The sequence below is a fragment of the Falco rusticolus genome, chromosome Z (assembly GCF_015220075.1).
Source record: "Falco rusticolus isolate bFalRus1 chromosome Z, bFalRus1.pri, whole genome shotgun sequence".
In the NCBI taxonomy this organism is placed as follows: domain Eukaryota; kingdom Metazoa; phylum Chordata; class Aves; order Falconiformes; family Falconidae; genus Falco; species Falco rusticolus.
In genome coordinates this window covers 80,277,387-80,291,087 of record NC_051210.1, presented here as the reverse complement: position 1 = coordinate 80,291,087, position 13,701 = coordinate 80,277,387, and the positions used below count along the sequence as shown (strand labels likewise).

The 13,701-nt window shown below is 49.6% G+C and overlaps 1 protein-coding gene across 1 annotated transcript in view; it reads right to left on the bottom strand.

The window, feature by feature from the left end:
- Positions 1 to 1,253: 1,253 nt before the first annotated feature.
- Positions 1,254 to 13,701, bottom strand: part of RNF165 (ring finger protein 165) — a 47,465-nt gene continuing 35,017 nt past the window's right edge. Inside the window, exons 2-8 of the mRNA XM_037374251.1 lie at positions 12,436 to 12,745; positions 10,260 to 10,385; positions 6,707 to 6,836; positions 5,589 to 5,693; positions 4,967 to 5,062; positions 3,657 to 3,763; positions 1,254 to 2,479 (exon numbers count right to left, since the gene is read on the bottom strand). Of these exons, the coding sequence (XP_037230148.1) occupies positions 2,362 to 2,479; positions 3,657 to 3,763; positions 4,967 to 5,062; positions 5,589 to 5,693; positions 6,707 to 6,836; positions 10,260 to 10,385; positions 12,436 to 12,745 (992 nt within the window). The 3' untranslated portion in view covers positions 1,254 to 2,361. The remainder of the gene's footprint in view (positions 2,480 to 3,656; positions 3,764 to 4,966; positions 5,063 to 5,588; positions 5,694 to 6,706; positions 6,837 to 10,259; positions 10,386 to 12,435; positions 12,746 to 13,701) is intronic.

Genomic DNA, 13,701 nt, shown 5'->3' with positions numbered 1-13,701 from the left:
CTTGTTCATTAGGCAAATAGTAATACTTTCGCATAGACTTTAAGAAAACACGCAGTTTGGAAGCAGTCCTCCTTCACTCCCTGCCCGGCCAGGGTCCCAGTCGCCCCGTTCCTCTCCCTGCTTCACACCCAGCTCATGCCTGGACAGACCAGACAGGCTTACAGTGTATTTTACCAGCAAAACCTTGCTTTGCTTGTCGATATGATTAGTAATATTAGTATTTTTAATGCTGCTTCAATCTGCTGCTGCTGGAGCAAGCCCCATAGGTATCGATGGAGCACTCCTTGACCTATGGACATCAGGGCTGGGACCACCACATCCCCCAAGAAGCAATTGCTTGTGCTGGGTGGCAAATATATCGTAGAACCACAGAACGGTTTGTGTGGGAAGGGACCCTCAAAGTCCCTCCAGCCCAGCCCCCTGCCATGGGCAGGGACACCTTCAGCTGGATCAGGTTGCTCAGAGCCCGTCCAGCCTGGCCTTGGATGTTCCCAGGGATGGGCCATCGGGCACCTCTCTGGGCAGCTGTGCCAGTGCCTCACCACCCTCAGCGTAAAACATTTTTTTCTTGCATCTTCCTCGTGTGCCACCATGTGTCCCCCTCCACTCCCTCCTACCTACATGGACACAGCAAGGACCCTCCTCCTCACAGGGCTCCCCTCTTCCTCTGCCCTTTCCAGTTGGGAAAAAAAAAAACAACCAAAAAACCAACTCTCTGGGATGCCTCTGGGACTCACAATTACTGCTCGCAGGAATCCCGCAGTCTCTCAGATGGCAATTTATGATTGTTTCTACTTGGAGAGCATCACTTGGCTCCAGTGAAACAGATACTCAGGGGAGACAAATTATTCCCTCCACATCACCATTTTCAATATATAATGTTCCTGACTAATTCCCCTTGCTCCTCTGCTCCCCTAGCATGGGGAAAAAAAAAAATAAAAAAGGGGGGGGTTGATTGTGAATGTCAGTTCTCCAGACGGTTTTCAGCTCAGTCACTGCGGTTGATGTGCTGAGTTCTTTATTTCAAGGAGAGCTTGGATTGCAACAGCTTGCTCCTTCAGGGACCACCTCCTAATTCTTTTCTGAGCATTAATGCAATTAAGTTTCATTTTAACAGCCACTGAATTCTCCCTGTGGGTACAACCTGAAACATTTACACAAACACACATGGGTGCAGGTGCACATGCATTGGGGCAGGGTCACAACCCAACCCCTTCTAAAAGCAGAAAACCGACACCCCCCCCCCCCCTCCAACCCCCCTTCCCCTCCCACACCGAAATGCTCACGGCCTCAGCAATGCCTTGTGAGCATCGAGTTTTCCCCCGTCCTGCTCTTTTGCATGGGCGAGGAGTCAGCAGCGTACATCGCTCAGCACCTCTCCCGCGTTACTCTACCGCAAAGCACAGCTATAGGTGCCGACTTTAGTAACCATCATTTTAGACCCTGGCTGGCAGCAGCTGCCGAAGCCAACCAGCCTCACAGCTCACAGGAGAAAGCATCATGGGCAGCGGCAATCACGAAGACAGCCCTTCCTTGGATTTTGATATGCCAAGCTACTTCATTAAGATACGGAAAGCAAAGAAATAACACCTACTCCAATATTTTGCCCCTACAGAAAGTGTCCAGCACCAGCAGATAAGCAGGAACGAAGCTTCTCCCTATTGCTTCATTCATTTAATTCCCAATTTTTATTATTTTTTTTAAGCTTCTCTAAATTTGCAACACACTGTAAACACAAGGAAAGGAAGCACACGCGGCTGAGGCAAAGAGCGCAACCCTTCTGACTGTAAACAGGATTTTGCTTTTTCGCCTCTTCCCCCCTCAAGGGTGGGAAAGGCTGACCTCTTTCTTGCCCCTCTGCAATGTATTAATCAGGCACCAAAATAAGGAATCTATGAAAAAATATTTGGTGCAAATTAGGTAACAGCAACATGTCCACCACAAGATGAGTAGGGCATCAAACACAACATTTCTTAAGCTAACATGCTCCAGCTGCCATCCATAGAAATAGCTAAAGGACCCCTAACATGTTTCTACATATTCGAGAGGTATATATACAATCCTCATGAAATGCAGGATTGACAGGCCAGACTATCACAACTAGTTCCTTCATGTTCAACACTAAATCTTCTGCAGCACGGGGTCTCTGAGCTCCGGGAATGCCAGCTCCCTTTCATCGGGCCCGTATCCTGCGTTATGTGCAATATCTCCTACCACTAGATATTGTACCGCCGCCTCCTCCTCACTAACGTGCCTGCAGACTTTTCCTCTCAATCAAATGGCTCAGAAGGCAAAAATTTTGCTGCAAGGGTTTATGGCCATATGACCTGGTAAGGAAAATGGTGTGTCCAGCCAGTCCTTTCAGCTGTCCGAGCCGAGCTGTGTTTCAATGTCCACCCTGCAAATCGGGCACTTCTTGCTGGTGGCCAGCCACTGGTCCACGCACACTTGGTGGAAGAGATGCATACAGGGCAACCGCCTGCAGAGAAAGAAGTACCACCCTGTTAGGATGGAGGAGGTCCAGGAGACCAGGAAGAGCCAGAAAGCAGCAGCCGGGGCTGCTTCAGACATGGGGAAGCACTGATGCAGTGACACCAGTGCTACCGAGGTCCTACAGCCTTCCCCAGCCAAGCCAGCTCATACAGGGCAGTAGGTCAGAGATGGTGTCCTTCTTGGCTCAAAGCCTTTTAGAAACCCCCACACCCTCCTGAATTGTTTTGTTCCAGTTATTAATTACTCTGCCTTCCTCTTTTTAATCTTTCAGGAGTATCAGTTTATACTCCAGAGCCTCTTGATTTTTCATCGTTGTGGCTCATTAGCAGTCAGGTGGGTCCCCACTGCTCCTATGTGGGTGGCTGCTGTGCCCCAGGGAATGTGGCTGCTCTTTGCCTACATCACCTTTGTTATCTCTTTGCTCACGCTCATGAGTTGGAAGGACCATGAACCACAAGGATCCACAACATGAGGATCAGAGTTTTTCTTGATGGTTTAAGGCAACGAAATGGCGAGGAGCAGAGGCAGGTAATACAGCTGCACTGCCCACCTGCAGCTCCTTCAGCCATGGTAGCTCAGCCCCTTGGAACTGCTTGTCCTCATCCCCTGTCACAAGCAGAGATCTGACCCAGACAAGAGCCTGGGGACATCTGAGGGATAACTGGGGCTTAGCTGTTGGCTCAGGATGGCTCATGGTGACTGTGCAGGCACAGTAACCTCACTTACTCTACAATAAACAGCTCTGTCCTGGCCGCAAGCCGAACTCCCCTGGCCTTCAAACCCACACTCCCTTTTATCATACTTTGGTCATCTGTCAAGCTCAAATGTTGACATCCCCGAGCTCCAGATGGCTGGCTGAGACTTGGGACCCATCCTTCTCTGACACTTGCCACCTGGCCCATTGGCACAGCCTTGAAGCAGGTGATCCAAACCTGGGAGATACTATAAAAACTTGGCCTTCCTCCTGCTGCAGAGTTCTTCGTACCTACAGCCCACACCAATGTCCATCTAAATAGCATTTGGTTTCCCAGACCTTGAAATAGCCCAAATGAGTTTGTCAGGACAAGAACAGGGACAGTCCCACCAGCTCACGGCAGTGTTAATCCCGATTAACACAACTCAGATGGCATCAAGAGGCAGAGGAGCAGATGGGAACATCGTACCTGACATCTTCTCCATCTTCAAGCATGGACAGACAGATTGTGCATTTCTCGTCGGTGTCTGACTCCTCTCCATCCTCTTGCTCAGCTTTGCCCTCCTGTGGTCTTCTCTACAGCAAGGTTCAAGACATTATTTGGTTAGGACTTGACTTTCTAATGCTATTGCAAGCCTGGGTAGTTGCAGGAAGGCAAATAACAAGAGCTTCGTCTATCAGTCAGATCCTCCGGCTTGGGGAAGCCAGCCCAGCCAAAACAGCCAGTGAGGGGAGGATGCCACCAACACGCTGCTGGTCAGCACATCTCCTGGGGCTGGTGGCAGTGTGGCTGGTGGTAGTGTCCCAAGGAGCAGCCAGTCCTCTGCTGCCCTAACACAGCCCCACACCACCTCCTCCATCCTCCTTGCAGTGGGGTTGGCCCGATGGTCTCCTTTGCTGGAGGCTTCTCCTGGAGACCCTAAATCATGTGGGGCCACCACTGCCAGGAAGGGCAACCACTGTGCCCCATTCCAACTTGACCACCGGCCCAGCCCCACGCTGCACCATGGGAAGAGCTGACAGGCTAAGCACTGCCCCTTTCCTCTTCCTCCCACACATCCATTCCTATTAATGTCATTTTTCTGGATCCACTGGAGATGCAGTCAGAGATAAGCGCAGCGGGAGTTGACTCACTTCCAACCTGGGCAATGCAACATCCTCACTTGTCACTGCTCAGCCGGGAATGACCAGCATGTGAAATCACTGCCCAGGCAAGCATTTTCCCCATTTTCTACTTAGCACAACCCAAAAATGAGGCACCCATCTCCTTACGGGCAGGGGATCGGCTCCAACAGAGGAGACACCCCTTGCAGAATGAGGGGAGGACAACCTCCCCCACGCCATGGAGCCAGCACCCTCACGGTGGGGCGTGTGGGCATCACCACTCGCATGCAGAACAGGGTGGGTTTGCATGCACGAAGCCCCCTTGGCATGTGCACTTTCTTACCAGGTGCAGACAGGGGGGAAATTGCACCCGCTGGGTGGGAGAAGGTTGAGACCCTTTTGAAAATTTGGCCCGCAGCTTCCTAGCCTAGAAGTGAGAAACAGCCAGCTGAGCTACACCACCACTTCGGCCCGGGACCCCCACAAGATATTAAAGCACTAATTCTGGATTTTACATTCCTCCCCCATTTTGGGGAATATTTTGATTGATGGCACCAGTTTGCCAACCCTGAGGACTGCAACCCACCAAAGTCCTTCCTTCTGTCTGCTCCATGCCCACAGCCCTTGGCCAGCTGAGAGGGGCTGGCAGCCATGCCACGGTTTTGGAGCACTCACCTTCTTGTACTTGTGGGGGAAGGTGAACCTCTCGATGGTGTTCTGGACGGCACCCCGACTCACACTGCCCAGCCTGTCCTCCAGCTGCAGCAGCTCCTGCAGCACAGGATCAGCAGCAAACACCATCAGCATTGCTCCTGGGGCACGAGGTCCCACCACCCCACCCTACCTGCTGGTGACCAAGGCTCCCTCCTGCCCTTTCCACGGAGGAAATATCCATGAAACCTAAATCAGTCATACTTTCATGATGGATCTGAGCCCTGGCACTTGGATCAATAACTAAGGGCTCAGGCAAAGAGTTGAGTATCCAATATTTCAGAAATTAGGATGGAATTTGAGCTCAGTTTGACAGGCTGGGAAACAAAACCCTGTAGAAATGGAGCAGTTTTCTCACAGACATGAAGGGAGACAGAGTCAATCCAAGCCAGATCCAGGCACCTTGGAGTAAACCAATTTCTACCAAACCCACTCAACCCCTTCACCTCCCAGCTATGACTAAAATTGCTGCAAGACTCAATGCAAGTGCCATGCCACAAAACAGCGTTACAAGGTTATGCCAGAACTCACTTAGATTCCCAGCACTTAAAAATTTAATAATAATTCCAGTCCCCAAGATACATACTTCATAGCTCTCCCGCACAGCAGACGTGTGCCTGCTTGGGTTCAGTCCCTGAAGAGCAAGTAACTGAAGCTGAGGGTAAGGGTAATTTCTGATTTCGTGAACAACCTGCAAGAAGCGAGGGAGAAAAATAAAGCTACCTGTACCTGCACATAGAAATCCATCGTGTACCCTGATCTAAATCTAGTGCTTTAAAAATTAAAAATGAAAGAGCAGACTGACACCTTCCCCCATGGAAGCCTTTTAATAACCAAAAAATGAAGTTTTATTAAATAGATCTCCTATAAATGATAACTGAGAACATGCATTTCTTCTGAATAAACTATCTGTTGTAATAATTCCTGTTGCATCTATAAAATTGCGGTTCCAAACTCTCAACATGGATTAGCTTAAAAAGAGATTTTATTTTATTTAGTTTGAAATGGGTGGGTCTGTCTTCATCTAAGCTTTGATTTCCTTAAGCCTCACTGCAGTACATGGGTGTCAGGGTATGTGACTATGGGCACAAGGGAAAAACACCCTTGTGGGATTTCTGGGGATGCTTCAAGGTTTAGGAGTGCTGGGCATGGCTCAGCTCCAAATACGGCACTCTGCTAGGAGAAGGGCCAGCAAATGACCCCAGTCAGACCATCTTCCTGTCAGACCCCATCTCCAGCTGTGCAAGAGGTCATGCAAAACCTTTATGGATGGCATCAAGGCTGATGTAGAGAGCAATGATGCGATGAGGGATGGTCCTCCGCTGGGCCCAGGGAAGGGAGTCACCTACTGCCAATTCTTCTGCATACAAAAAGTCCTGGAAGCCCACAGTTTGTTCCCGTATTAATAATATTTTCAGTAATAACTACCGAGTCTCTGCCATCCTGCCCAGGTTTTGCAGACCAGCTTGTGAGCGTGGTGCTGCACACCATGGACCGAATCTTTCCAGAGCAGCTGAGCTTTTCTTTCCTTTCCCTAATCCAGAGTGCAGTGATGCAACATTATCCTTTCAGACACTCCCTCCCACGGCCGGAGATAAGTGTGATTCACAGAAGACAGGTGATAGAAAGATAGCAGCCTTTATTTTGACTGCCTTCTGGCAGACAATGCATAAAACATTTCTCGGTAAAAGCGTTTTCACTTACCATCTGTGTCGAGGATGTGCTTCTGGGGAAATGGTGCATCCGAGGTGTAGCTAAGTAATGCTGATAGGGCTGAGGGACCGGCCGGACCTGGAACTGGGCGTGAGTCAGTCCTGCATCCACGCTGAGGTCCCTGTGGGCGTGAGGATGAGGACACAGCTTTGGTTGCATGGTTTTATTGCATGGCGCACAGCAAGTCAGATCATGCTCACGCAGCAACCTCCACTGGTGGGCTCTGGGCTGCGGTGGGTTCCTCAGCCTGGGGTGATGCTACTGCTTGGAAGGGAGTTTTCTCCAATGTGGGCCAGCACAAAGGAGTATGGGGTTGTTTTTATGCCAATTAGCATTTGTGTTAGCCAGGTCAAGAGCTGCATGGGTGCAGCCTGCTAATTTCAGAGCAAGAGTGTTTTGGTGGCTCCGATCGATACCCAGGCTCAGTAACTCAGCCCAGCCAGACCAGGTCCTGTCTGTGCTGCCATCACTGCAGACAGCTACATTTTGTCTTGAATATTTTGCAGGAACCCAGTAGAGGGAACACACAGCTGAACCATCCTGGCTAGCTGTTAGGAGCCAGCTAGGCACCATCTGGGGGCTTTTTGATGTGCCTGTGCTTTCCTTGGAGGTACCCCAGCCCAGGTCATGGTAGGAGACTGCACCTCACCTGAACCCAGCCTCAGGGAGCTCCAAAGCTGCTCTTTGTACAGAAAATAAAAAGGTTTAAAGAAATTTCTGCATGGGACTGCTGTAGGAAAGGGTGTCACACAACCAGCAGGCCAACACCAATGAAGCTGGACAACCCAAAGGTCCTGCTTGCCTGCACGCAGCCTGGCCTGGGCCAGCAGAGCTGGGGCTCTGCTTGGTGAGTTTGGGCACTTCTGTCCTCCAGGAAAATAACCCAGATCAATCCCAGGACTTGGCATGACCAAGATCCCGGCAAATGCCACAGCTGTGCCAGCGCAGCACACAAACTGCAGCCCATCCCCACGCCGTGTGGAGGGATGGGAGGAGACCTAACGCGGCATCTCCATTTATAATCCAATTAGCTCATCCCTCCTCTGTCCAGCCAAAGAGTCTCTCAGCAAACAAGTGCTTTGAATGTCATTCACTTTATCATGATTACGAAAGTCGGTGCTCTAGCAACCATTGTCTTCACATTTGCCAAAGCAAAGCTAATTAGAACACAGGGGTGGCTTCCCATTCCAGCCTCCAACTTCTCTTCCCCTAGGCGGAGGACAGTGGCAGCAAGCACCGCGGCTTGTTAGGAGCAACCCAGACGTAAAATTACTTTCGCTCAACAGCAGATAACGGATGTGAGGGAACGGTAAATGTAGAAAACCTTTACCCAGAACAGCCTGGGTACCAGGCAGCAGCTCTAGTGTTCTAGTACCCCCTAATAAGACCCCCCACACCAAGCCGAAGCAAAGAGAGGGACTATCTTTGCTGACCTCGTGCTAGCCATGTGCTAGACAGACAAAACCTGGCAGAGGATAAACCACAGCAGGCGACTGACAGGAACACAACCAGAGCAAGAATCTGCGGGGCTGGGCATTTTCCAGCCCCTGTGTCACAATTTTGGATATTTATCCAGTTGCTGAAGACTGTTCCCAGGTGGATGGAAGGCTCAACTGGAAATCGGGAGGCTTTGGGTCCATTCCCAGGCCTGATGCATGACCCTGACCGCTTCCTCTCTGCCTCCCCATGTTCCCTGTCAGCAAAATAGACATGATAATCAACAGAGTGCTTTGAAATCAAGGACTGAAGAGATCTCTCAAAGATGAATGGCCATTATTAACTTGCACAAGTAATTGTGATAACAGCAGTGCTGAACTGTTTGTGCACAGATGCATTTAGAGGCTTAAAATTGGATGTTGAGGCTCCTGAAGCAATGCTGTGGGTCTACAGAAGGGTGCAAAGCAGAATACTGCATGGAACGGTGTTTTCCCAGGGTGTGGGGGTGAATAAGCAGAGCACATTAGCTGAAGAAAACCAAAACCAACCACCCCCTTCCAGCCTGTGCTACATGGACAACTTGGTGCTTAGATATGAGGTTTAAGAGTTGTGATTGCTTACGGTACACGGGCCGCTGACAGCTGAAAAGTGAAGGATAAGGCTCCGGGTAACAGGTTGGATGGTCTTCACTAAATGCATATGCAGAAGATGATTTAAGGAACCAAATGGGAGTTTGTTTATTCTTCACCAGAAGATTTTAATCGAGGTTGAGCTGTCTAAGATGACTGATCACCTTCAGATCTTCTTTCCATCCCCATTTCCTGTGACGGTGCCTACCACCCACCTCCTCCGAGTGAGCGCCGCTGCTGCTTATGCGGTGGTAACACATTAGAGGAAAGTTTTTATATCTGTCACTGGGCAAAACTGTACATGTGCCCCGAGGGGAAATGAGTCACCCAAATATATATACACAGTATATGATTTCTGTCATCCCGGCTCCTTAGGTTTTATAAGGCTATGGAGAAACACAGGGTGAAAAGGGAGGGAGGGAGGAGGGGAACATAAAGTGATGCTTTATCAGATCTTTCTAATGATTATAATTAAACACTCTGCACCGAAAGAGAGGCAGAAAGAATGGCTCTATCCAGATGGTACATGAACCACTTTACAAACTGATCTAACAATGTCATCCCGGACAGATTCAACTCACAGCAGTGCCACTAACACCTGAGAAGAAAATGGCAGAGGGATCTGGCCACATTTTAGGTTGTATATTATTACCCTGGGCGGGGGAAAATCCCTCCCTGTGTTAAAAGGACTCTCCATTTGCAGAGTGAAGCACTCAGATGTTAGGAAATGCCATAATTAAGATTTCCTGTGCCATTTAATTTCAGTCCCCTTGTGCATACACATTGCGACTGTCTCTAATAACATGTTCACATGCTGGTTTTTCTGTTCCGTGCACAGAATGGACTTTGCTCAGCTAACAAGCAGCTACTCAGAAGCAAGCTTTTATTTTCTTATTCTTCCAAGTAGGGCCCCATACCTTATTCACTGTGCAAGAGCTCCAAACCTGCTCTGAAAATGAAACAATCGGTTCCCTGCTCCGATTTTCCAGGGTATCAAACACTGCAGTGGGATTAAGAACAAATAGTTCATCCACACCACCCTGCAGGGTGGGGCAGGGCAGGATGGTGCTTCCTAATATAGACCACAGGAAAAGCTGCAGCCACTGGGGTTTTGAGTGCCTGGTGGACAGCAGAAGATCTAGTTCAGGCAGAGATGTTGGTCTACAGGAAAAAGATCCTGACTGTGCCCTGAAGCAGGAAGATTAATGCTTGGCTGCAGTCTGCATCCATGGATGAAGAGTTATGGGCAATACCAATGCCTCGATGTTATCACATACATGCACAAAGGCTTTAGCACGCACTCATGGCCCTCCCAGAGATGATTATCCCATTGCACACTCCCCACTTTGTATGTGTTGAGATGAACCATTACCTTTCGCGAAACCATTGATCCATGATGACATCCACCAACCCTTACAGATTTCACAGGACTTTTTAAACACCTCATTTAATGCAGTAGTGCAATGTGGAAGACTTACCAGTCCGTCCCTTCGGCTAAATACCTGGGCTGGGGCCCCATGGGTTGTGGAGTCTGCAGTTGGTGGCTGAAGTCAAAGCTGGGGTGCAGACGGTGAGGCTGAACAGACATGCGCTCTTGAGCCCGCCTGCGGGAAGGAGACCGGCAAGCCAGTTAGCCACACAGTGGGCATTGGTACATACAGCTCCTGATCCCAGCCTGTGTCAATAAACCAGGGGAAAACCCAAGCGGCTGGGCTTCTGAATCTGTGTCCAAGAGGAAAGAGTCCCAGCAGGTGTCAGGGATGATGGGAAGAGGAACCCAGAGCTATGTCATGCACTCATGGTCACCACGGACATAACACAGACCTCCACTCTCACCCTCTGTGGCATCCACATACACTCAGTTTACAGGAGATGCTATTCGGTGGCAGCATGGAAAGAAAAGGAGGAAACCAAACAACTTCTTCCTTAGCAGCTTTGTGCCTTTCGCACTATTTTATGTTTCTCCACTGTCAGCCCCATAAACAACACACAAGATAAAAGATGTCCCTGCCTCAGCCATTATCCATCATCATAAAGAAGCTGCAGGTTGTCTCGTCTCCCCATGCAGTCCATAAACTCCTGGGGAACCTCATTCATAACAGGATTACTCAGGAGTAGCTGGAAGCAGAATTTACTCTTGCTGGCCTTTGCCAACATTTCTCTGCATGATGGACGGGCCAGGCTAGGATACAGCTCCTTTTCCCACAGCTCCACCACCTTGGCAGGGAAAGTGGTAGGGAAAGTGGTAGAAAATACAGCAAGGTTCTTCCAGCGGTTTGAGTCTTTTCTCATGCTTATTGCTTATTTGAACTGCTCAGGAGAAGAGCACATGCTGCGTGATCAGTGTCCACTTTTGGAAACAAGGTGGATGCACAAACAGGATTTGCATTACAGGATCACACCCCTTGCTCCCTGACGAGTCTTTGCTTACCAGTTGGAGCCATCACAAAGCAAATCTACAGGAAAACACCAGAGCAAACAAAGCAGGGAACTGCCAGATAAAGGATTTTTCATGCAGCCACAGTTCAGAGGCTTCAATTTTAAAATGCACGACCCAGATTCCCATTACTGGGAGCTCATGCCCCACACCGGTAAGGTTTCTGACACCCTCCTCCGATGCAGCTGTGCTTTCAGAAACAGTCTGTGGGACCGGGCAGGAGGTTCCTGCCCTTTTCCACATCACAAACCACTTGCAAATGTAATACCAACAGCATTTACCAAGCAGCCTCTGCGTGGAATTGGGCTGCGTGCTTTTATTTGAATTCAGCTTATGACTAAGAGAGAAACACTTGTGTCATTGGTGCATCAGCCTTGCACGTCTTTGCTACACAATTATTATCTAAACATTAAATACACCTAAAATCCAATTTATGCAAAACAAAACAAGGATGAGAGGAACACACAATTTTCAGACAGAAAGGGTATGGAAAGACAGTGTTTTCCCTCTGTAGCATTCTTTCCAAATGAAGCATTATTGCAAAGACTCACCCTCTGATTCCTGGTGCATGGGTACAACCCACAAAGAGCTTCCATATGTCTCCAAAAAAATCACTCCTCTCCTACGTGCTATCTAAACCCCTCTCTCAAGAAACACAATCAGGAGGACAAGGCCAGGCATCCATTTCCACCTCTGCTGAGTTATAGTAATTCTCTTGCAGTCATCAGCCCAGTTTGAATTTAGGCTGCTTTCCGTGGCTGAATGTGCTGCAGGTCAATGCCATCATTCCCTCACAGAGCTGGGAAGACCACCAAGAGGAGAAAGCCCTCCATGTGCAAACCTGATGGATACAACCTCTTACATGGTTTTGAAACAGCAGCTACAAGGAGGTAGCTCATGCACGAGGTCTGTCATGCTCTCTGCTGTTGCAGGACAGGTTCACTGTAACACCAAGGTGTGTCACCCTACGAGTGACAACAATAGGTGACCTTGGGATGCCGAGCACTGTACGGATCCCCATGGGAAAGGTACACCTGCAGGTGCAACCTTCCCTGCAGCCTCCCTTCTGGTGGCTGCATTTTGGGGCTACCCAGATGAACTTGTGAAGAAAACCCAACGTTACCAGCACTTATTGCTGGGATTTTGCAGGAGCTGCTTGCTGAAGTGAGGCTGAGGTAGATTCTGAGCATCCTTCTGGAAGAGTAAGATCCTCTTACCTGGGATGGGGCATGAGCCGGCGCTGCTGTGCCTCGAGGAGCTGCTGCTGGAGGAGGTATTGCTGGTGTAGCGCCTGAGGTAGGAAGGAGGGTCCGGCCACGTCCTGGAAGGGCAGGGCTGGCACCGGCGCCAGGGGCTGGTGCAGGGGGCCGCTGTGCTGGTGCGCGGGGGCCATGTGGGGGGTCAGCCCCGGCTGGGGCTGCACTGCGTGAGGCAGGGTGAAGTCAGTGGAGAGCTGAGGCTGGGGACCCAGGTGGAAGTGGCGGCAGGAGGTAGCATGGGGATGCTGAGACCTTTGAAAAGGAGCACCTGCAAGAGAGAAGCACGGCCGTCACAGGGGCTAGAGGTGGCCAGGGCAGCCCAGCCCTCTGGTTGCCCATCCGGGACAACAACTGGGCAAAGAGCTGTTTCTCTCTGCTGCCAAAAGGGTTAAAAATCAGAGAACAGGTCAGTTAATGCTGATTACATGGAAAAATGCTCATTTGGACTAATAAATTTTCTCCTCCAAAAACCATTGGAATGAAAACCTAGATTTAGATTCAAAGTGATTTTTGGCTCCAAATTGAAGTGTATACTGATGTAAACTGCTTCCGCTTGTTTGGGTTTGCCTGTTTTGAAGAGAAAAAGAACAAAAGTTCTGGTAGGGCCAGTAGCGATAGGACAAGGGGGAAAAGTTTTAAACTGAAAGAGGGGAGATTCAGGCTAAACATAAGGAAGGTGTTTTTTTTACAAGGAGGGTGGTGAGGCACTGGCACAGGTGGCCCAGAGAGGTGCCCGATGGCCCATCCCTGGGAACATCCAAGGCCAGGCTGGATGGGCTCTGAGCAACCTGATCCAGCTGAAGGTGTCCCTGCCCATGGCAGGGTCTGGACTGGAGGGACTTTGAAGGTCCCTTCCAACCCAAACTGTTCATGATTCTACGAAAAAACCTCAACCTTTCAGAAAAAAAGAGAAAAAAAATCTGTTCTATAAAATCTGTTTTCATGGGTTATGATCTCACCAAAGTTTTCAAAGCTTGCTGACTTTCCATGCAATTCAAGGTATTTCTTTGCCTCTCTAAAAATGTCTCGTAGGCAAGGAAATAATCTCTGCTCTAAGAAACTGTCTCTCACTGACTGTGGGACGTGAACGTGACACCTTCCACCTCTGAGAGCCAGGATTAAGACCATGCATCTTTGCTGAGGCCCTTCAACAGCCCGTCCTCACCAGCTGCACGCAGGGAGGGAACGGCTGCAGGAAGCAACACAGACTGCTATGAGACCAGC